Consider the following 24802-nt stretch of genomic DNA (forward strand, 5'->3'; position numbering starts at 1 on the left):
AAATCTATATTTTAATGTTACATAAGTACTTATTTTCGTAACTTATTTCATACTGCATACTAATTTATATTAAGCATCATCTTAATACCATTATTGATTAAACGCTATAAGTTAAGAATATAAATAATATGTTATTTTTAATCATTTCGCTTACTTAAGTAAAAAAAATATATATAATGTATTCGTTTATAAAGAAAATTATTTTACAAGTTTCTCCAAAATCTTGATATTTGATTAGCATGTCAAATATCCTAATACAAAATGGCTTGTAACATCAGATTCCCGCTTGCTTTAATTAAAATACTTAAATACTTAACTACATAAATATCATAAATAAACTGAACGTTTTATTAATATCTAGCGCACCTATTAAGCTATGATAATTATTGCAAATTTTCCCAGATTCACTTTTCCTCTAAAATTCCGGATTTCATTTCACAAAAGTATTTCACAATCGAAGATCACAACACTTTGATGTTTGTGACACCATTTTTCAGTATTCAATCCACTGTCTCTACTAGTATAACGTGTTGTCTCATATTACTGACACACTCGCATGTCCAAATTATTCCGTCACTTTAATAGAAAAACTAATGTTGTTTTGTTAGAACACAAATTTATTACACGTCTTCCAGAGCAGGAATAAAAAATTTTAAAAAATCAAATCAACTCCTATAACAAATCTTGAAAGATTCACTCCATCCCTATTTTTTTATAAATATTTTTAATATATCCATTGAATTTGAAAAAATAGTTGAATTTCTTTTGGATTTTTATGCGAAAAATCTTAAATAGTATACAAATTTGACCACGGAGAATCGCTGGAAGAAAAAACCAATTTCAATGGTACAACTAGCAACTGCTCATCTTTGGGCTAGTTCTCTGTGTGGGCCACTGGTGGCGTTGGCGGTTCCTGTCTACTTCCCAGCAATCTGAGGGCCATCCACGAGGCCAACGATTGAGCCGCAATAGCTGGCACTTGCCTTGCTGCCCTTTCCCTTTGTACCTGATACCTGTACAGCAATGCTCCGGCAACTAAGGCAGATACCACAGCGGATACGGCGACGAGAACAAACAGGGCACTGAACCCTGGAACTGGAAGGCAGATACCATAAACCACTTCTTCTCTAATCCTCCCTTGGAAGACGGTGACAGCTTCTGCCTTGTTGTCGGGACTAAAGGCTAAGTCTGCTTCCGAGATGACCTCGTATAATCCGCTGACTCCAACATCAGCGCTTCTTACTTTTCTGTCTGATACGACGATTGACCTGCGTCTTCTATGCGGTGTTTCTGAAGATTTGTTTTCAGAGCCGTGCGCCTTATATTCAGTTCTCTTGGTGTCATCTTCCATAGGAGGCATGGCATCTAAGTCGAGATTTCTCGGACCAGCTACTGCAGGAAGTGGAGCTGGCAGCGGTGATGGATTATTTTCATCGTCTTCTAAATCGACCTCACCGTCCAGCAATTCTGTTTGTTCCTCCAAGTTCCTTGGACCATGAGGAAATCTTTCTTGGCTCTCGTGCAAACTTGGTTCCTAAAAATAATATTATTAAATTAGTACGCGTATATTTGAAAAATAAACTAAAGTATGCGCAACAAAGGCTGATTATTTGTTTAGAGAAAAAGTATTGCACCTCAAATGGCTTTTGAAGCATTTCAGCAATGGCCAAATCTCCGTCTTCAAACTCATCGTATCTGTAGTCGTGATGATCGAAGGGCGCATGTGGTGATCCTTTGTTTTTGGGTGGTGGTGGTCTCTGCATGGGGCCTGGTGGGGGGTGCACCGGGCCCGGGGGCGGAGGAGGGCGCTGCGCCCCTCCGGGGGCTCTCTGCGGAGGAGACTGTTGGGGCGGGGGCGCGTGAGGTGGCACCTGTCGCTGGGTGTTACCAGGCGAACCGCTGATCAGAGCAGAATCGTCCCCATCAGACACGATATCGTCATACAGAGTATCTGTATTCAGATTCGAGTTCTCGATACTCTCGGATATGGATTGCCTGAAAAATTGATAAAATAATTTAATATACCTAACTGAGTTGATAAGCGTGTAGATAGTAAGGAACACAATCGGAATTCTTTAATGATTTTTATATCGTTCATTTCTTACAATTTGCTCTCACATTCTTTATTATTTTATTTTTTAATTGAAACATTTATTTGTCAACTATGTATATACATATAAATACATATACTATATATGTACATTCATTTAAAAATTTATAAACTTTAAAAATTCATAAACATAATTAACTTTTTTTTGCAGATACCCAACAAGCCATTATATGTGTCTTGTCGGTGGTGGCTTTAAACGCAAACCTCATCAAAAAGACAATATCATAATTTGAAAGCAAAACCATCATATATGAATTTAAAGAAATTATACAGAGGAGTTAATGTCACATTCAAAAGTGAATTCTCTGAATCATCAAGCAGAATTTTGTTTTAAATATTTAAATCCATGATGTATGAATAACTATTAATTTAAGTTAAAAACTTCCTACACAACAACATCGGTTGCAAAAAGCTCACAATACATGAGTATAAATGAAATTGACTTTTATGCAACTTAGGATATTTGTGCATACAAGTGATATGGTGTTAAATGTAAGTAATTGACAAAACTAACTTCCAGACACGGCAAGTCTTTTTTAAATACTTAAATTTACATTTACAAATATGTGAAAGACCCTCTTTGGCGGTTTTGACTCGTGAATCAATTAAAAAGAAACGTAAAACGGAATCTACTAGAACTAACGTTGGTCCATTAACCCTTCATACTATACAACAAAGCAATTTTGTAGCACAATGAAGCGTTTGCTGCCTGTAGGCGATTTCCACGCTATAAGTCACTTCTGGAATCAAAATTTATGTACAAAATGTACGCCCAAACAAAAGCTTTAATACACCTTAGCGGGAACAGGTTGTAAGATGGACACCGTATCAACAATCGATGCTTAACAGAAACTTATCTTCGTGGAAAATAATCTCCAAAGACAAAGAGCAATTCTAAGGAGGTTGTAAGTTTCTTTCGAATGCTGAATTGATAAATGCTGACGGGTGTGTAAATATTTTCTGACTACGTCATGAATTCTGTAACCTATCGTTATTCAATTTCATAGTTTTGCCTTTTATTTTCTTAACACTTTGCATTCTGTATTGAAATGAGAGAGTGAAATGAGATTTTACGTAGAATTTTGAAGTGTCTCAACTTGGGATAAAACATCTATCGTTTTTACGTTAAAGAAGATGGAAGTCTGAGCAACTCAGGGCTTGCGATCTCGAATTCGGATCACTTTATATACTTGTGTACCGATCACCATTCCGCCATTGAAAAAATATCTGATATTTTAATGATTCACGAATTCTTTATGCACACCAAGGTACCAAGGATAATGAGGAAAAAATATTTGATGTGAAATAAAAAAAAATGTGAGAAAAACAATAAATATGTTAAAATTTATGTGAGAAAAAAAAATATTTAAAATAAATTTACACTAAATTTTCCTTCTCCAAACCAATAACTGTGAGCACGTTTTTAAGCACAAATAAATGTTTTCCCCTAAAAAATAAAACTTCACTAAGACCGTTTTAGTCTACGGTCATATGGGAAGACTGTAGGTACAGCACAGATCTATATCGATTATACTGCGTAACTATCAGATAGCTGTGAAGTTAATTAATTTATAAGAATCGGAATATTATTTGATTTAGACCGAGAACCCAGTTTTGTATTTAATAAAATTAATGACATAAAATGAATCCCCTTCTTTCTCCCTTAGGAAGGAATTGATCATTGTAACCAAATTTCCTAAATGAAATTCACGTATCTCAATATGTTGGTCTACGTGTGAATAGCAAGCCTCTTCACTTGTCAAAAGAAATTGATTACTGTGACCAAGTTTCGTAAACGAAATTCACGTTTCTCAATATTTTGGCCTATATGGGAATAGCTAGCCTCTTCACTTGTCACAAGAAATTGATCATTGCGATGAAGTATCCAAAATTAAATTCGTGTATCTTAATATTTAGCGTACGTGGAACCGACCTACCCTCTTCACTCCACACAAGAAATAAATCATTGTGACCTAGTTTCTAAATAAAATTCACGTTTCTCAAAATTCTGACCTACATAGAAATAGCTAGCCTTTTTACTTTTTTTTGGATAGGAATTTCATTTATTATTTACCTTGCTGATTATGTACAAGGTTTATAGATCTTTAAGTGGATTTTTGTTTCTTCTAGCTAATTAAATATGTTTTTATTTGAATCTGTGTTGGGAACAGGAGGGATAATCTAGTGTGGGCCAATCAGGAACTTCACAGCATTTGCTCATTGCTGGGAGGAAACCACGTAGCCTCTTCACTTGTCATCAGTTGGTAGTAGTACCTATGGTGATGAGTGTCTGCATGATCCGAATCGTCCTTTCTCTCCAGCAATGATCCTTGGCCAGGAAGTTGACAGTGTTCCAGGCAGCCGTGTCTGCAGATCTCTACTTTGCACTTGATGTGGACCGAGAGGGCGTCAGGGAACTTGAATGCGTGGAAGAACGCGTACGTTATAACGGACGCTCGATCGTCAGCAGCTTTAGCCTTCAAAAACCTTAGGGGAAAGAAAAAAAAAAGATTTTTGTTAAATAATTCAAATGCCTTTATAAAATTATAAAACTTTGTTTAAACCACTCTTTTATTAATACAATATAACCTACCGGTTTCGACAAGAACCTTGTCATCATCAGGGTCTATTTTAATTAAAAAACATTGAAATACTGTCACCAAAAACTTCTACACACTCCGCATAAATCCAAAATGTTGTTATTTAAAAAATATAAAATAACATTTAGGATTTTTACGGAGTGTGTGGAAGTTTTTAGTGAGGGTATTTTAATGTTTTTTTAATTAAAGTAAACCCTGATGATTGTAAATTTGAGGTAAAATTGTTTTAATAAAAAAGTGGTTTAAACAAAGTAATATAATTTTATAAAGTTTATAATTATCTGCGGAAAACATTCAAGAAATTCAAATGCCACTTATTTATTTGAATCTATTGTGACGTGTTTCGATGCTTTCAGCATTATTATCAAACACCGTATGTAAAGCTTAGCCGAATTTTGTGAGTTATGCCCTTGGGACGTTGAAGGTAAAGAAGGAACGTAAGCTAATTCTTATTTCATGTAAATCATGGAAATAAGGGGGAAGTCATTTACCAAATAAATTGAATTTTGATTAAAAAAAATAGCATAGATTAAATCTAGATTTGACGGACTATTTTTTTCGTGAATTTATTAGCAGTTACGTTATGGTATTATTTAACTCTTTTATTTAAATTTTACTGTGTAAATACCACTATTTTTATAAATTATTAGTGACAAGTCATTCGATACATTCAATTTATACGGTAATTTGATTATGATGCTAAATTATGATTTTAAGAAACAGTTGTATTTACCAGGTAGAATTTAATTGTTTTTTTTTTTTAAACATATTACATACATGAGTCATATGTACATATAATATTCCCGATGAGTAATTTCTACTTCTCATTTTGGGACATGGATTTAGGTTAACAAAAGTGGAACACAAATAATAAAGTAACAAAAAAGATTTTTTTAAATATCCAAAACTAATACATGGCAAAATATAAAAATAATAAACAGGTATAATAAATAGGCATCAGAAGCATATGTAAAATAAATAAATGAGAAAAACGTAAGGTAAGAAGCATTTTAAAATTTCTATTTGGCTTATTTTACACTTTTTTACCTAGATATCATTTTTGGTCTAAGGACACAACCAGCTTCATCAGATAAGTCTATTATATGTCCTGCCCCGTCTGAAGCAGCACAGGACTTCACCCTCATGTCAAATTCTCCTGAAAACAAGAAAACATACAAATGTTAAATATCAACATCAGATTTTGTTGTCTGTAATAACATTTTGTTTGGTATATTTCTTATTTTTCCCTGTAAAATCCTATTTTTGTAAAAAAAAAATTAACGCAATGGCAGCGCCATCGCTTGAACTTAAAATCAATACATTTCAAAGAAATCAATGATCATGGTGGATAGTGTGCTTCTCGACAACAACTAAAATGTTGTTTACCTAAGGGCAAAGTGGAATTAAACATAAAAGAAATGTGAATGTTCTCTTTTCTTTTTTTATCTTACTTTGTGGTAAGACATGTTACAATGATTAAAGAAAACATTTGTTTTATACCACTTGAGTTTTATTGAAGACTACATGTTTCGAAAGTTAGACTTCCATCATTCAGGTCTGTAAAATAACTAAAATATAAAATATAATTTTTTTCATTAAATAAGGAACGTGGAAAGTTAGGGGGAGGGGGTTAGTCAAGGGCGGAGTTTGAAAACAAAGGAAAAATGGAAAGCAAAGGTGAAGAATTTTGAAACAATATATTTTGAAACAATATATTATTCTCCTTTCTTTCTTTTCCAATTAACTAGACTGAGGCACAGCAACGCTATGCTCTGTAATCTAGTTATAAATACAATATATGCAGCCAGCAATAACAAATAAATGATAGTTATTAATTTAAATTTAAGTATTTAATACCAGGAGGACATGATAAAACAAAGCATAATGGAATTATCGATAGAATGGTTTTATGTTCAATTCATTTATAATATATTTTATGTCCCAGTATTCTGATTTAGTTGCCGCTTGCAGCCATCAAGCAAACAAAGCTCGGGACTCTAATTGCATTTATTTCAGTTGATTGCATGGCCATCGGCTAACATATGTGCCCATCAAAAATTAATTCAATGTAACATATAAACGTATATTAACGTAGTGGACATTTAAACCCGATTGTGCTCAGATTGTATTTTTTTCAATAATTTTATACATCGATTCTGCAGTTACTTTGTGTTAAATCTATTTAACTTCAATAAAAAAAAAATATTTGGTGGGATACGGTGTTAAAAAGTAATGCGGAATGCATCGAAACACGTGTCACACTACATTTTAAGAAATAGTGGTATTTACCAAGTAAAAATTCAATTAAAAAAGGACCATGCTTCATTTTGAGAAATGAAATGGAATAATGATATGTTTGTACGAATATTTAGGAAAGTTGAAAACAATTAAATTAGAAATATCATTTATTAGTTTATTATGTCAGCATTCACTTTGTGGTAAGACTTTATGAAATTGTAAAAGATAAACACTTGTTTTTTACCACTTGAGTTCATTTTATTATAAGGACTAGTTTCGCAAGCTATCTTTACATCATCAGTTTATATTATTTTTTGACATCTCATCAAAGATGAAGAAGAATATGGAAGTCTGGGCATTTACGGGGCTGACGACCGTCATAGGCTGGTTTAAGTGATCACTTTACACACGTATAACATTCACCAATTCTACCCATTATTGACAACCACACTACTCAAATTCATCTCATCAAATTTTGTCCGTTCTCATCAGTTTATATTTAAACTTAAAGATGGAAACAAGGAAGGAAGTAGTAAAAAACATTTAACTGGTTATTATTATTAGGTTTTGTACTGACATTTCTTAGTGGAACTATATTCAATAAGATAAAACTACAGCTCTTAAGTTTTTCCCGCTTTTATTTTATTTTACTAGTGATTGGGTTTCGTCATTACCGACTTAACTAATTTTACGAAACTAAGAATTTTTAAATTATATTACTAATTGATAAAAAATATTTTATTATTATAAATTATTATACCTCTGTAATCGTTGATAGCAACCACAAGTGTTAGAGTTGATCCTAGCGGGACGATTCCACTAACAGGAGGCGCCCATGGCCCTTTCCCATGCTGAATTTCCATCCAGCAATCCACATTATCTCCTGAAACAGCCCATCAATAACATGTTATTACTATGACTTATAAAACACATTTGAAAAAATCATGAAATAGTTTGTACATTGAAGCATCGTTAACATTGTGGTATGGTAATATAACACTCTTTTTATCATTCATCGTTCACTTTGTGTAATTTAAAGTAGTATTACACAAAGTGAACGATGGATGACAAGGAGAGAATGACATTAATTAATTATTTATACACCTACATATAAATAACGTAATTTAATAATAATAAAAAAAAACCTTATCCGCACCCCAATGGTGCATAGGGCACTGTGTCATATAAACGCAGAGTTATCTTGATCGTTTACACATGAAGGAAAGGTGATCAGCCCTCCGCTTCAGGTACCAGTCCATGGTCATATTGAATAAATATTACAGTGAAAAAAAATCACTTATATTTATTTTACTGCCCCTGGGAATCGAACCCGAGACCTCCAGAACGGTAGACACCTCCGTGCTAACCATTACATTACGCAGGCGGACAATATAACCATATGAATATATATGGGTCTTCTTGTAAATTATGTAAGTTTGTTCTCAAGTCTTATTATTACAAATGCTTCTTTGTGTTAGTTGGTAGTCAGGCCAGATTTACATTGAGTCAGTAACTGATTTCATACATAAGGCAAGTCATTGCTGACTCGGTACTCTTCCACATTCATGCATCTACTCATACCATACCCGCTGATTATTCCGTCTTCCTCTGCTTCTAGTACCAACTATATTCGACTCATAAATTTGTTTTACTATTTTTTCTTCACTCATTCGATTCGCATAACCGAACCATCTCAACAAACCTTTCTTAATTTCATCAGTTATGCTTATCTCAGCCGCGCATTCTTACCTCTTATCACCATTCAAACATATTGTTTTCACACTAATATTTGTTTATTACCTGGACTGGCACCTGAAGCGTAGGACTGTTTACATTGCCTTTATAAAATAAACGATCAATTTAAGATTGCATTTTATTTGAAACGGTGTCCAACGCACCATTGAGTGTAAATAAGGGTCAGTAGTAAACGTTTAACTTAATTGAAAAGGGGTTAAACCCATTTTAGTTTTTAATTTATTTCATTATTCAATCGCTCGAAGCAAAACAAATAAAAGTTTGTGATAGACCCCCGATACAAAAAAATATTCAGCTCACAAGAAATATTACTTAAAGAACTAATCAGTAGAGCCATTTCTATCATTTTAATGATTATCGTAACTATTACAAATAAACTATAAAGTCGACCGCTCTTGCTCAATCTATCCGTTTATTGCTAAGTCCATAGTCACACGGTATCGATGGCATGCATCTTAATAGTTCAGATATAATAAATTGAGCTTAAAATTGAAAATTAAAATGCAATAAGGAGAAATTATGGTATCACGAATACCATTTCGACAATCAACCATCAACTCATATTTTTTCATTATGTCATTCTTTTTAATGGGGTATTTTCCCACATTTGAGACTTAAAACGTCTATTTTAATTTATTGTATCTTTAAAAAGGGTAAAGGTTCAATCGATTTTTTCCAAAGGCACTTTTATTTAGTGAACATTGTTCAATCATGATATCGAATTTATCTCCATATTTCTCTTTTGCAAACAGCATAATCTTGATTATGAATGAAATATATCTAACCTACCATCTCGCTGCCTCTTGCAGAGGTAAACAGAGAGAAAGAATGCCACAATTTGTTATATAAAAAAAAAACTTTTTATATACTATGATATTCATATAAAAATACTCTCATTTATCACCTACATTACTCAAAAGTAAAACATGTTTTAAATAAATACATGGAATATATTTACGTGCAGGGGGGGCTGCCAATTTTAACAAGGGGCTTGCGGGGGGGGATGTATAATTTTGTTTTAACTATCCAAAATACATAAAAATTAAAAATAAGAAAAATCTTAATATACGCATTAAATGACAAAATATAGATATGGCTTATTTTTTACCGTAGAAAATTCTTTAATTCAATAAAACAAATATTTAATATTAGTTAGAAATTTCAAAAGATAACAAAGTTTAACGTTTCATAATACATTTAGACCAACCACTGAAATTGTATTTATGTTCTGATTAAATCAGAGAATATTAATTTCTCTTAATTTAACAAGGGGCTCGCCGGCCCAAGTCAAATTTAACAAGGGGTTCGCGCGAGCCACTTCGAGCCCCCTGCAGTCCCCATTGAATAAAAATTCGACCACACATATATTCAGTAAATGCATGTATTCGTACAATGTTCATGCATCTCCTCACATTAATATTTCCAATTGAAGTATTAGTAATTGGGAGGTAAGATAAGACGCTCTAAAAATCTTATACTTATGCCTGTAAATACCATAAATCTCAGGGAAACACTTCATTTTCTTATGGAAAAAATTACCTCTGAAGTCGAGTTGTATGACGTCTAGATCTGCGATGACCATCGGCGGCTTGGAGGCAGTTTTCTCGTAATCATTAAACCACTCACACCTCAGCCTCTTGGCTTCGTCCCAAACTTCTAGCAGATCCTTATCGTACTGCACAACCACCGTGTTCTCATAGAACTGCCCGTGGAGGTCTGAAACAGATAGCGGAAGATTATAGGAGGATAAAGTGTGAGGAAGTATATTTCGGAAGATAAAATCGTAACGTTAGCCGGGTGATCATTACAGTTATGGACCACCCATTAGTAGCTGGATAGCCATCGGTAGTGAGACATCTAATTTTATCTTAATTTTTTTGACATTCCACATAGATGAGAAGAATATAAGTCTAGACAAATACTAGTACAAAAATCTGGATCATCTCCATTTGGACACACTCGAAACGTGATAAATAAATTAACTGGTCAAATTATAAGCTAAAATATTGAAATGAAAATGATATTTTCAGGTGTTTCTCATGTATGTGATTATAATCCAGGATTCGGACCTCACATACAAATTAAAAAGTTTCTGCTTAGTAAAAAGCTTCTTTACTTACGGGGCTGACGACCGTCATAGGCTGGTTTAAGTGATCACTTTACACACGTGTAACATTCACCAATTCTACCCATGACTGACAACCACACTACTCAAATTCTTAAAAGTTCTATACATATGAACCAATTTTGAAACATTGTACTTGAATTCAGAACAATGTTTCAAAATTGGCTCATAAATAATATTTAGAACTTCACTAGAGACATCAATTGGTGAGATGAAAATATGCTTTTTATTGAGCAGAAACTCTTTTATTAGTAAGTGAGGTCCGAATCCTAGATTATAATCACTTGATTATAATCATTTGATGAGATATCAAAAAATAATATGAAAAATACTTCTATAATTAAAGATAATCCAGATTTGTGAACAAGTATTTGGACACACTCAAAAGGTTGTGATATATTATGGTATATCAAATATAAATAAAGAATGTATGTAATAATCAAAACCCTGATTCGAAATGCTTCAATAATCCGAAATAGGACCGAAAAGTAAGTGGAACAATTTAACCAAATAGAAACACAGTTCAATCTGTATTCTGCCAGCGTTGTTAGTGAATTCCGAAACAGATGGACCAATGGGTGATCTTCGCGGACAAATGTCAATAAACCCATTCCGATGACCACTAGATGAAAAATGGCATCTGATTGCTCAAAATACGTGTGTAGTTACCGCTGAATCATCGACACACCTTTGTTAACGGGATTCTCATGGGATTGACACAAAATCCACTTGAAACTTTTTTTATTTTCCATTTTTTCCGGTTGGATTAATATAATATCGTCAAAGCGAATTGTACATTCCTATGACGAGATCGATAACTCTCATATTCATCAGAATTCCTTTCAATTTCTTCAAAAATGTACAACGCCAACTATGAATTTAATTTAAAATAGAAATTTGACATAGTTTAATACAATATTTACCAACACGCTGGTATTTTTTGTTAATATTAACACGTGTTCTTTAAAAAGCAACACATTCTTTCTGAGATTTTTTTGTCCGTATATGCCTATTTCAATTTCACATTTTGAATAATAAAAGTTGAAATGTGTAGCAATATACCTGGTTTAATTTCACACTTTGAATATTATGAGTTAATTGTTCTAGAAACACACCTACCTGGTTTTATCTCACAGTAGGAGTTAAGAAAACCGATAAATGAAACAATATACCCGGTTAAGTTTCTTACTCTGAATATCAGAAGTTGATATGTGTGACAATGTGCTAGATTTAATTTCTCATTTCGTATTTCAGAAGTTGATATGTGGTACAAAATACCTGATGTAATTTCAAACTTTGAATATTAGGAGTTTATTGGTGTGACAACATACCTGGTTTAATTTTGCATTTCAAATATTAGAATTTAATATGTTTGACAAAATACCTGGTATGATTACACGTTGAGTAAAAGGAGTTAGTTGGTGTAGCGACATACCTGGTTTAATTTCACACTTTGAATATTAGGAGTTAACTGGTGCAGCAACATACCTGGTTTAATTTCACAGTTTGCATATAAGGAGTTGATTGGTGTGAAAACATACCTGGTTTAATTTTACACTATGAATATTAGGAGTTAATTGGTGCAGCAACATACCTGGTTTGGTTCCACAGCGAGCATACGCTATTCTGAATGAGAAGAAGGTCTGTCCAGTAGAAGGGGGCACGTACACGCACCTCGGGTCACCGTGCTGACCTGAAGATCAACACCGAATATTTTATTAACCATCTCAACACTCTAAAATTTATGTCCATCGATAAAATTAATGTAACTTCTTCAACATTTGAGCTGGTGAAGACTTTTCGTGGAATCTCACTGTAGCTTACTTCAAATAAACGGTATTTTTTATTCACACATTTCATTTGAGACTTTACTTTATATTCATTTTATTTTTCATGGATTTTTTTATTCAAACACACATTAAAAAAATATTTTTACTCCTCACTGTTCCACTTACTTTATGTCCCCTACTTACTACTCGTTTCATCGGATATTTTTTCAAGAGGACATATTGAGATTTGAAAATTTTACAGTAACTTCTTTGTGTTCAGTCCTGAACATAATATTTTTCTCTTAACACTTACCCGCACCCAAAGGTGAATAGGGCACTGCATCGTTACTTACACGAAGGCAATGTGATAACTCTTGCGCTTCAGGGACCAGTCCAGGGTAAAATATTAATTAACGAAAATATAAAGTAAAATCACTAATATTTATTTTCAACCCCGCCCCCCTGGGAATCGAACCCGGGACCTCCAGTACGGCAGCTAAATTTGCAAACCATCACACCACGGAGGCAGACAAAACTCATGTCACTGTAAATATATACAATAAATATTTATAAAATATTTATGTTACATGTAAAATGATCTCTTCTTTTTTACAATTTTTTTGACAGACTTAACACAAGACAAATTTAAGTCTTATGCATTAAGCTTTGCAATTGCAATTTTTAAGTACATTTTTTAAGTAATTAAAAAGCAAAAGGGCTTAGTGCTAGTGAAATATAGAAACATCTGGCTAATATACCTTTTTACAGCTATAAAAATATATTATTGCGTTTTATCTTAACCGATATTGGGGTCATTAGCATAGAAAAATAGGTTTATCTGGCTATAAAGATTACATTTTACAACCTTTGCCTTTGGCTTCAGTAATTGTCAATCCATTTGACGTGTTTTGAAATCGATAATGTTAAATGCATGTCACTAAAACGCAGTAAAGGGATGTGATAAGTATCAGGAAAAAGTAATTAAAAACCTCTAGAGACATTTAACATCCATACATATATCGCTCACTCCTTTCAAGAACGTCATAAATCAAAAATCATCAATTTTCAGTTGTGCGTGTTTTCGGAATGCCCAGAAAATGTACTATATCCCAGCAAAAGCGGCATATTTTTTAACTTAATATTTACCCGCTACAGGTCAGAAAGTGCTGTTTTTGCATTTTGAAGAAAAGGTATTGTTTAGTCATTTTTTTTAAATATACTAAATATTTTTCAAATGGAGAAAAAACCTTCAGGTTTACCCTAAAAAGATCTGTTGCACAGTAAAAAGTTCAATAAGCGGCTTGATATTTATTTTTAATACATTGTATTATATTTTTAAACTTTAAAAACGTTCTTCTGAAAAATCAAGTTTTTTGATTTATGACGTTCTTGAAAGGAGTGAACGATATGGTATGCAAAATAATGAAATTACATTTTGTATTCTATGGTTATAAAATATGTTTACAATTCATTGTATTTACACAAATACCCTTAAAATCAACACAAAATATCTATGTGTTTAAACAAAAATTCCAATTTTTTTTTTTTGTTGATTATTCATTTAAGTAATAAATCAATGTGAAGATTTTTTATTGAGTTACGTGTATAAAGTGATCTCTTAAACTAGCCTATAGAAGGTCGTAATTCCTTTAAATGCTCAGGCCTCTATTTTCTTATTCGTCTACTAGTATGTTGAAATATTAATAAATATTAATTATATTAATAAATATTCATTATATTAAATCTCTTAAATAGAGCAAAATCCAGAATTTGTAATAAAAAAGTAGAACACACCGAAAATACTTTGAACATATCGTTAACATATTTACGCAAAATTTTAAACGTTTCATTAAAAACGAATAAAATTCAATGATCGTTCTTAATTAGTTATCTTATTTAAACAAGTTAATCGCATCGAATTAATATTAAGTCATAATTTTTAATGTGAACAATGAGATGATCTCATTAGTTAATGTAAAATAATTCAATGAGCTATCAAGCATTGTTTGTTTTATGACTGCACTTGAATACTCGTGTATAAATATATTAAGAAATATATAAATCATGCTTAATTAATTACTCACACAATGAAAAATGTATTGTACTCGGCTAATTAATTCACTCCAGTTTACGATTTTGATAAAACGGTTCGCACTGTCAGTTTAATGAAAAATTAAATTTATAATATTTTTGCTGGAAACAAGAGAATTGGGTAACATTATTTGGAAATAGACTAACAGCTGGAAACAGTGAGGGTCAATATCTTCAAATCGTTAGAGTCAGTTTTCTTAACTTAACGACCAATATTTGTTTCAAATAGATGGTTGTTAAGATAAAGGAAATGCAATTAAGACGGTAAAGGCACATAGGATGCAGAATACTACATATTGTGAACCAGGCAATCGCCATGAATCTCCTTTTTTAATTTTAAACACATTTTTTTAAAATTAGATTTGGGCATAAATAAACGAAAAAATGAATTGAGGAAGAAAATATAAAGAAAGGTTTAATACATTTGATTAATGAAGGTGAAATTGTACTAAATAATTGGTTTTACTATATCAGTATATAATCATACATTATTGTGATGATTGCAAAATGCAAAGTTATTTTCTACATTTACTAGTGTATGGTGTAACTTTCTTGTAAAGAGTTTATTCAGTTAAAATAAAAATGATAGGTTTTTTTGTGTTTCATCGTATGTTGCTGTGTAAAACGATACAAATATAATATTTGATATTAAAAAATCAAACTCATGTATAATACCACTTCTTGACTTTTATTTCATTACACACGACTAGATTCGAAAACCAGAGTTGTATTTATCGACAAGTGATTTCTAAAACTGACATTAATTTTTGTTTTAGTAATCAACTGTCGATGAAAACAGCCGTAGTCTTCGAAACAAGTCGTGTGTAATGAAATAAAATTCTTAAGTGGTACGATAACAAGGGTTTGATTTTTACAATAATCAATATATCACTCCACAAAGTTAATGCCGAATCAACGACAGGCGCCAATCAAAGACAGGCACCGTGGCGTAGTTGGGTAGACGCTTGACTGCGAACCTGGCGTCGCGGATTTGATTCCCACCAATTGCTAAATAAATTCAAGAAAGATTTATTTTCAATATGTCTGGGTATTTGTGATGTATTTTTTACATTTATCTTCCCTACCATTGCTATCCTAGGTGCGGGCAAGCCTCTAAAATAATAATAAAAATAATATTCAGTTAGTTACCCTTTGATGAGACGATTCCTTCGAAAGGGTGTGAAAAAGAAAGATGCACATCCATGTGATCCTTTCCGCACATGACCTCCAGGGACTGGATGACAGGCATCCCTTCTGGCCTCTCCAGAGGCCATAACTCTCCTCCGCAGGATGATATCTGGAACAACGATCATACAATAACTCAACAAGTCCTTTGAAGAAAGTTACCTCACCAAAGATGGCCGCTTTTGTCACGAGTCGATAAGGAAACTCTTAAATTTTAATGGCATATGAGACAAAGCGTACTCATAAATGAATTAAAAAGATACTTTGTTGTTATACAAATAACTGCACTTAAAGCTTTATGTGTGTATGTACATATACTTATACATATATATTTATATTAATAAACTTTCGTCTACAAATTATCTACAGATTAATTTTTGACATCTCATCAAAGATGAAGAAAAATGTGGAAGTCTGGGCATTTACGGGGCTGACGACCGTCATAAGCTGATTTGAGTGATCACTTTACACAGGTGTAACATTCACCAATTCTACCCATTATTGACAACCACACTACTCAAATTCTTGGAAGTTCTATATATACATATGTGAACCAATTTCAAAACGTTGTCCTTGAATCACTAGACTAGAGATGCCTGAATGTATGAAGAATGAAAAGAGTCTCAAAGAATTTTAAAATAAATGTTTAGTGTACTGTTAAAAGATGTAAACATATATCGCTCACTCCTTTCAAGAACGTCATAAATCAAAAATCGTCAATTTTCATGTTTTCAGAATGCCCAGAAAATGTACTATATCCCACCAAAAGAGGCATATTTTTAACTTAATATTTACCCGCTACAGGGCAGAAAATGTTGTTTTTGTTCTTTGAAGAAAATGTATTGTTTAATTGTTTTTATAAATATATTAAATATTTTTCAAATGTAGAAAAAACCTTCAGGTTTTACCTAAAAAGATCTGATGCACAGTAAAAAGTTCAATAAGTGGCTTGATATTTATTTTTAACACATTGTGTTGTATTTTTAAACTTTAAAATCGTTCTCCTGAGAAATCAAGTATTTTGATTTATGACGTTCTTGAAAGGAGTGAGCGATATATGATGTAAATTAAGTATAAATAATAGTTTATATTAGTGAAATATAAGCTTATTAAAGAAATAAATATAAAAATTATGTTAAAAATTATATTAAAAATTATAAATTATACATCTTCTCATACATACACGCCGATTAGTCCGACGCTTGACCTGACTACATTTAAGTATTTGAAATACTCATAAAGATAGTAATGATTGTGTAAAAATAATTATCATTGGTTGAACAAGAGGATGCACATGTTCCAAAACCTTCATAAATCTGTCAATGTTTATGGGTTGTTCTGCCACCCACATAATATCATAGTTAAGATACTGCTTAGAGTATGCATGTATCCTATGGTTAGAATCGATTGAAACATTGTCGACCTAACGATGTTTAACAGCATGAGGGACAAGTTAAACACAGGCATTAATGAAAGCGTTACGGGTTTAAATTGCATATTTTATTACCCCTTTCAATAAATACATGGTAAACATCAAACATATAACAAGTAAAAAAAAAATTGCATCAATAATTATGTAAAAATATAATTTCTTACATTATTTTATACTTAAATATAATATTTTCAATTTCATTTTTTTAATTCATTAAACTAATTATGAATTTGAAAAAATTATGGTTAGAGATTCAATAGTCTGCAACTTAATGTTTTTAAAACTCAGGTTACATTTAAAGTAATTATATTTTTGTTTAAAATACCGTTTTTTGTAATAAAAAAAATGTTTTCTATCGAAATAAATAAATGCTTTAAAAAAAATTAGTTATTGAAAGGTAAGGAGTTAAAAAAAGTTTTTATTAAATACATATTTTGAAAAAATCTAATTACAATAAACGAGTATATTCTTAAAAAAATCTGCATAAAAACACGGGTGGCTTCAAGCACAGCAGATCGCGGAATGAATTTTGGGATCGCGAGTACCCTTAGTACCCAAAAATACGCTTTTATATTTTTTTCAAACTTAAATAACTTTTTAGTTTTTTTTCTTTAACTTTAAACTAATAATACCATCCACTCGATTAAGTACCTATATCACACTCCTTACTTAAGTATATCACACTTGTTTCTACTCTTATATCCGCGATTTTGGCATACTAGACTGATCACCTTCATTTAATTAATGATCAAATTATTTATTGATTCGCCATTCACTTTGTGGAGTTACAAAATTTAGAAATACATAAAAATTTAAATTCAGATAAAACAATAATTAATAATATACTGTTTCAAACTACGTCACCATTATTATCAATGTTTCCTTTTACAAAAAATGTTGTTCCTAAACCCCCCTACCTATATTTATTAACCTATATATACACGTAAATATATTTTTATTCGTTAGTTTTACTTTGTACCAGAAGATGAAAACTATGGTTGTTTTCGAAACTAGTAAATAAAAATAAAACTTAATTCAGTGGATTATTTAAGTGTTTAATTTAATTTAAAAAATTAATACCACGACAATTTGATTTATATGCCAAGCTTTCCTCGGTTTGTCTTTCTTCGTTTTTATAGTTTATTCTAATTAATTTATAGTTTTTTGTAAATTTTATATTTTACTATAAATCCAAGGATTCTAATAAAAGTATTATTTGATTTAATACTTTGTAACTTTAATGAAACCTTTTATCTAGAGCTAACTTGAATATTGTGTGTTTGATTATAATATGGTTGAATAACTGTGCTTTTTATCAATCTCTAATAAGTGAAATTTTATAAAACTTATTTAAAATATCTTAAAAAATTATTTAAAATTCTGATTAGCTATTGTCAATGACCCGTAATATTTTTTACATGTCAATAAATAAATTGCAAAATATGCATTTTTTTAAAGAAAAAAATGCAATTAGATTCGTTAAGACGGCATCCAAAACAATTTTCCAATGGAGTTGTCTGAACAGCACAATAAGACAACCTCGAAATTGAAATCATCGATCGATTACGCACCATATAAATACACTCAAATACCTCCCGCCATAAATACCAACATTTTATGATTGACGCAAACTGGTGAGTCAGCCAAGAGAATATAGCTAGCTAATATATCAATATGTATTTCTTTAACACTTTTAGCACATTGGCTGAACACTGGTCGTAAAAAGATAAAAACAAAACAATATTGTGACTGAAATTTCGTAGACGTTCATTCATCGGCAAAGAATTAAACCAGTTTCCATTTTGTGTTAAGAGTTAATAAAACCTAGTGCTTGAGATATTATATTAGGTGTTACGTCATGCGAGCTGCGACCAATATGAACGATCGGACTATGCCAGGCCTGTGCAAACTGTGGCCCGTATCTTTTGAAGGATTTATGTATTTTCCTATCTTTTCTGGATATTTTTAATGTTAAAGAGAATATTTTAAAATATGAAGTGGAGATGAAGGAGATGTTTGTTTAATTATCAAAGTAAAATAAATTATTATTAAAGTAAAATAAATTTGAAATATATTTTTTTAAGAAATTCTTATTACGAAGATGTTATCGAAATGAAAGATAGAGAAGAATAAAAGAAAAAAATAGGATCAGGTCGAATCAGACGTTTGTCAATATCGTCACTTCCTTAGAGTTTCACGACCAAAGTGAAGAAGAAGACAACAACTTCTATGAACGCTTTCACAAAAAATGTTTATTTTAATTACTGTCGATATTTATTTTTTAGGACGACAAAGAATAAATAAACTCTAACACTAAGTGGGTAAAAATGTGCTCCTAAGAACAAGAGCAGGAGATAGTTGCTGACTGATATCAAGGTTCGGAAGGTGTCATATTTGAGGTATATGCTTAAAAGAGAGAAGTACAAGCTATTGCACGTAAAATCATAAAAGGCAAAATAGAAGATCGACAAGGTGTGGGCAGAAGGCAGATCTTCTGGCTCCGGAATATACGAGGGTTCAGGACCGTCGAGACGCTGTTTAGAGCTGCCCACGACAAGGACAATTACTCTCCTAGGACAAGTGATATTTGAAGTCAGGGAAACGTGATATGACACGCACAAAAAAAGAAGAACCAAGTTAACAACATAAAATTAAAACAAACATAAAAAATCATTAAATAATGTTTGACTGTTACAACATTTTGAGTGTGTCCAAATACTTCACAAAATCTGGATTATCTCCAATTACAGGAGTTATTTTCATATTATTTTTTTAAATCTCATCAATTTGACACTAACAAAAGAGTTTCTGCTTAATAATAAGCTTCTTTTCCTCTCACCAATAGATGTCTCTTATGAAGTTCTAGTGATTTAAGAATAATGTTTCAAAATTTGTTCATATACAAGTATAGAATTTCCAACAATTAGAGTAGCGTGGTTGTCAATAGAGTTGTCAATTGAATTGGTAGAATTGGTGAATGTTACACGTATGTAAAGTGATCACTTAAACCATTCTATGACGGTCGTCAGCCCCGTAAATGCCCAGACTTCCATATTCTTTGACTGTTAAATGTTTACAATACAATTTAAGGTATTGCTTTTTGGTGTTAATCAAGTATTTTAGATTATATTAATTATTTTCAGGCATAAATAATTTTAAAAGCATCCCTCCAGTCAAAAATTGATCACCCCTGGATAACGTTATCTCCTTTGTACTCGAATTTGATATGGGAGCAAATGAGAAAACGTGAATTAGATCTTCATTAGAAATAGGAGGTAGAGCAAATGGCCATATAACAAGTTGATCGAAATTGATTTTTAATTAAGTTTTTTTTGTTGCCATAAATCAAACACCGACTGGCACTTATTACTGATTATGAATGGTTATTTTTAGACGTGTACGCCATTTTACATTTGATTAAAACAATCTAGTTCTGTGCGTAATTTTATGGTGTCTGAACGTGCTATAAACAAACAAAAAGCTGCAAATATTCATATTAGCCACATGGAAACTTACATATTAAAATTATACATAAGTATGTAAATAATGTTTTCATTTTAATATTTGTGTTACATATTTTTTGTGTGGTATGAAGTTTGTGATTATAAAATATTTAATAGTTTTCCCTCTAGATCACAAAAAATACAATTTTAAGTGATTTATATGAAATAAATCACATATCATCTGACACTGGATTTAACTTGAAAAAATGCACTTAAACTAATTCAGAATAAATCTCAACCTTTTCCCATTGAAAAAAGCCATCTACATATTTCACAAATTCTCAACTCTTGGCACCACCGTCAACCAGAATTCCACATCTATCAAAATTACAACTAACATACGAAAGTAATCCATTAACAGCAATAATTTGAATAATGCAACACGGATGTTCTACAACATACATAATGGTAATCACAAATAAATAAAGTGGCCACTTAAAGCCAGCCAAATAATACGTCAAATATTAGTCGTAGATTCTCTCTTTCGTATAAAAATGATGGACGTTTCGATATAGGTTATTATTACGTTCCTATTTACTTGAAATTCACCATTCTCAAATATTTTTTTATCTACATTTTAGTTACTTATTATTATTTTCTGCCATATAGCCTTTTCAATCGAAAGAAATGAGACGGATCATCTGTTTCACCCTATCCGTAACAGTTGTTTTGACTGCTTTATTTTTTAGAAATTCAAGAGAAAACATATTTTTTAGACAAAGGCATTGATTGATTCTGAAATTTACGTTGTCGCATTACTGTACGAGTTTAGCCTTATTTAGGCGTTAACTGTGTCTCCATAATAGAATGGTACAAGTACCAGCCTGTTTGTAATGGTCTTCCTTTTCCAGCATCTACTCAGACTAATTATCAAATAGATCTTAAGATAAATCGAGCATAGCGCATAGCACACCCCGAGATGGCACTTGTCACCAGGTAGGTACCTACTGGCTACCAAATAGGTACTTATTTGCCACCTATTCAACGAATGAGTAAGTACTTGTTATATGGTAGGTTAATCAGATATTTTCAAGGCCTATGAAAGATAAATGGATAAAGGTTAAAAAAATAACCATTACGAAAATGATTCCAAACGTTCTTATTTTCCAATTTTAACTAAGGGAGTTTTAGGCTTACATGTATTGACGGAACACTGTTTAAAACCATAGGAAGATAGGGTTTCCCAGCATTGTGAGACTTTAGACATAACTACCCTAACATACAAACCAAACTGTATCATTATCAAAGCTGATGATGCTTTGTAAAGTTTGCAATGATAATGATACTAATATCGATCAAATAAAATGATAGTGATTGGACATAATATATAAATGTCTTTGAAATGTTTGAGATGTCAAATTACTCGTATACAAAAATTTAAAACAGTTATTCAGTAATTTTTGCAAGGGAGGAAAGTTTTTATCAGTCTTTAGAACTGGGTTAGAATTGCAGTGAATAGATAACTTCGTAGTTAAGATAACTTCAACATTACTTCCGGATTTCATATTTTTTAAACTAACAATAAATCAGCATTATCAGGAAAATATTGATTTGAAAATAAATAAATTTTTAGATGTTATTTATTTTATAGTTATACTACGTAGTTAACGTAATATCTTTACTGTTATTCGACTTTGATCAATTGTATACGGTGAAAATTATCAGTGATCAATTCTTATATTTTGACTTATTTAAATTGTACTTTAGAGTCAATGAAAATACAAACGAACGTTCGAAATAAAATTCACATCTGGTGAGGTTACGTTTCTATGGATGACACTAAATTAGCACTGAGACTATGTTAACATAAAATAATTGCAAGTTTTCTGTGTGTTTCTTCGCCGTCGTAGTGTAATGGTCAGCACGCTCGGCTACCGTTCTGGAGGTCCTGGGTTCGATTCCCAGGGGAGGGTCAAATAAATATAAGTGATTTTTTCACTCTCATATTTATTCAATATCACCCTGGTACTTGAAGCTGAGGGGTGATCAACTTTCCTTCGTGTGTTAACGATCAAGATAACACTGCGTTTATATAATGCAGTGCCCTATGCACCATTGGGGTGCGGATAAGGGTTTGAATGAATTTGAATGAGTTGAAAAAAGTTGCCTCGCTACCGGGTAGGTACTCGCTACCGCGCTTTGGCGTGTCCGCGTTATGGCAGCCCTGGACAGTTATCCGGCTGGCATCTGCGCGCGCAGGTTCCGCCGCTCTTTCCCGCGTCTCTGCCCGCGCTAGGAATGTCCGCGGCGTCGGTCGTAAATCGCGACGACAATTCCACGAAAAGGCGGGTGACATAGCGAGGAATCCTTAATGATAGGACGCGGAGATTAATTACTCTCCATCGCTCTAATCGAATTCTTTCCGAACGAGGGATACTTGCAGTCGCATACGTGCAGACATTGCAATATGGGGCCCCCTAGCTCTCCGGTACCGTTCCAAGAACCAAAGTCGTCAAAAAGACATAAAACGTAAGGGAAAAAATACAAAATATTGCGAGAAAACAAGTGAACATCAGCACTCCACTTCCCCCGGGAACAGATCTCGATTTGAAATAAGATTACAACCATTTTATAACCGCCTCAGATGCCTTTCTCAGCACATTCTAAAGACGCCCGTATATCATAAGAAGAAAATTTTTAAGTGTTTGTGTGGCTTTCCAACAGATGGCACGCGAAACTCGTAATATTAAATATAAAACATATATTTAATATTTTGAGATATTTAACTTCATGTTACATTGTAGAATATATTCATGTTGCTATATTTCGTTTACAAAATTAACAATTTACATTTTATAAAATTCAATGTTAAAGAAAATAAATAAATTTTTAAGAAATCGTCATATATCTGTAAATTTATCATAAACATCATATCTCTGTAGGTACATATCGCTCACTCCTTTCAAGAACGTCATAAATCAAAAATCTTGATTTTTCAGGAGAACGTTTTTAAAGTTTAAAAATATAACACAACGTATTAAAAATAAATGTCAAGCCACTTATTGAACTTTTTATAGTCTAACATATCTTTTTAGGTAAAACCTGAAGATTTTTTCTCCATTTAAAAAATATTTAGTTTATTTACTTTATGTACAATAGATAATGAACACATTGTAAACAAGGCGATTATCATAGATTTTTTTCGAAAGACATCTAAAATAAGAGTAAAAAATTCATGGATGCTACAGAAAAATAATATGATTTAAAGGCATGGCCTAGGTGACATTGTTGATGATAGAAGGACCTACAATCTGAGGACATGGAGAGCTGACCCCAATTGTCTACAGAGACGATAAGTTACGATGGAGCCAGGAAGGATATTTATAAACAAAAGATAAGTAATTCTAAGATATAGAGGAAATAAAAAAAAATACAGATTTTTTGTAATAAATAAAATTCTAAGATTTGTAGTTTTCTCACGCGGGTTCGATAATATTTTAGTAGGAGATTAATTATTGTCGAGGTATCAATTTCAGTCAGTCATAAATTTATGAAGGAAGGTACATTTCCGGTTTAACGGATTATTAACAAATGGGCTGCAGAAATCATGACTTCAGCATTATTTATCTATTTCCTTGTATAAATGATGAACACATTCCTTAACGCTCTGGAATGTAAGCAAAAGGAACAATTAATCAAAATCAAACATTGTATTAAAATTCAAACACGCTGTACTGCTTTATACTTTATACAAAAAACAAAAAAATTTATGCATAAAAACGAATATATGATATTAGAGGCATATTTTTTAATGAAAAAAAAAACATTTTTACAGACGTAAAATTCTTACTCCTCGTCTTCCTCGCTTTCATTAATTTACGTTGCCATTTACATGTTACAAATATGCTTACGAGTATATACTATATACTGATGCAAGAACTTACTATGTATGATTCAAGAAAGAACAGTAAAACGAAGTTATGAGGTTAATATAGTTTATAATAGAAGCAGAGGAAGACCAAGGAAACTTGGCATGATCAAGTAATTGATATTC

General features: G+C 31.9%; 1 protein-coding gene across 1 annotated transcript in view; it reads right to left on the minus strand.

Annotated features, from left to right (window-relative positions):
* Positions 1–738: 738 nt before the first annotated feature.
* LOC148302108 (uncharacterized) overlaps positions 739–24802 on the minus strand; it is a 105258-nt gene continuing 81194 nt past the window's right edge. Inside the window, exons 4-11 of the mRNA XM_088272155.1 lie at positions 15838–15985; positions 12423–12521; positions 10243–10419; positions 7709–7831; positions 5758–5866; positions 4385–4597; positions 1635–1995; positions 739–1534 (exon numbers count right to left, since the gene is read on the minus strand). Of these exons, the coding sequence (XP_088128281.1) occupies positions 875–1534; positions 1635–1995; positions 4385–4597; positions 5758–5866; positions 7709–7831; positions 10243–10419; positions 12423–12521; positions 15838–15985 (1890 nt within the window). The 3' untranslated portion in view covers positions 739–874. The remainder of the gene's footprint in view (positions 1535–1634; positions 1996–4384; positions 4598–5757; positions 5867–7708; positions 7832–10242; positions 10420–12422; positions 12522–15837; positions 15986–24802) is intronic.

The sequence above is a fragment of the Brachycentrus maculatus genome, unplaced genomic scaffold (assembly GCF_059751285.1).
Source record: "Brachycentrus maculatus isolate JH-2025_06_01 unplaced genomic scaffold, ASM5975128v1 h1tg000477l, whole genome shotgun sequence".
Taxonomy (NCBI): domain Eukaryota; kingdom Metazoa; phylum Arthropoda; class Insecta; order Trichoptera; family Brachycentridae; genus Brachycentrus; species Brachycentrus maculatus.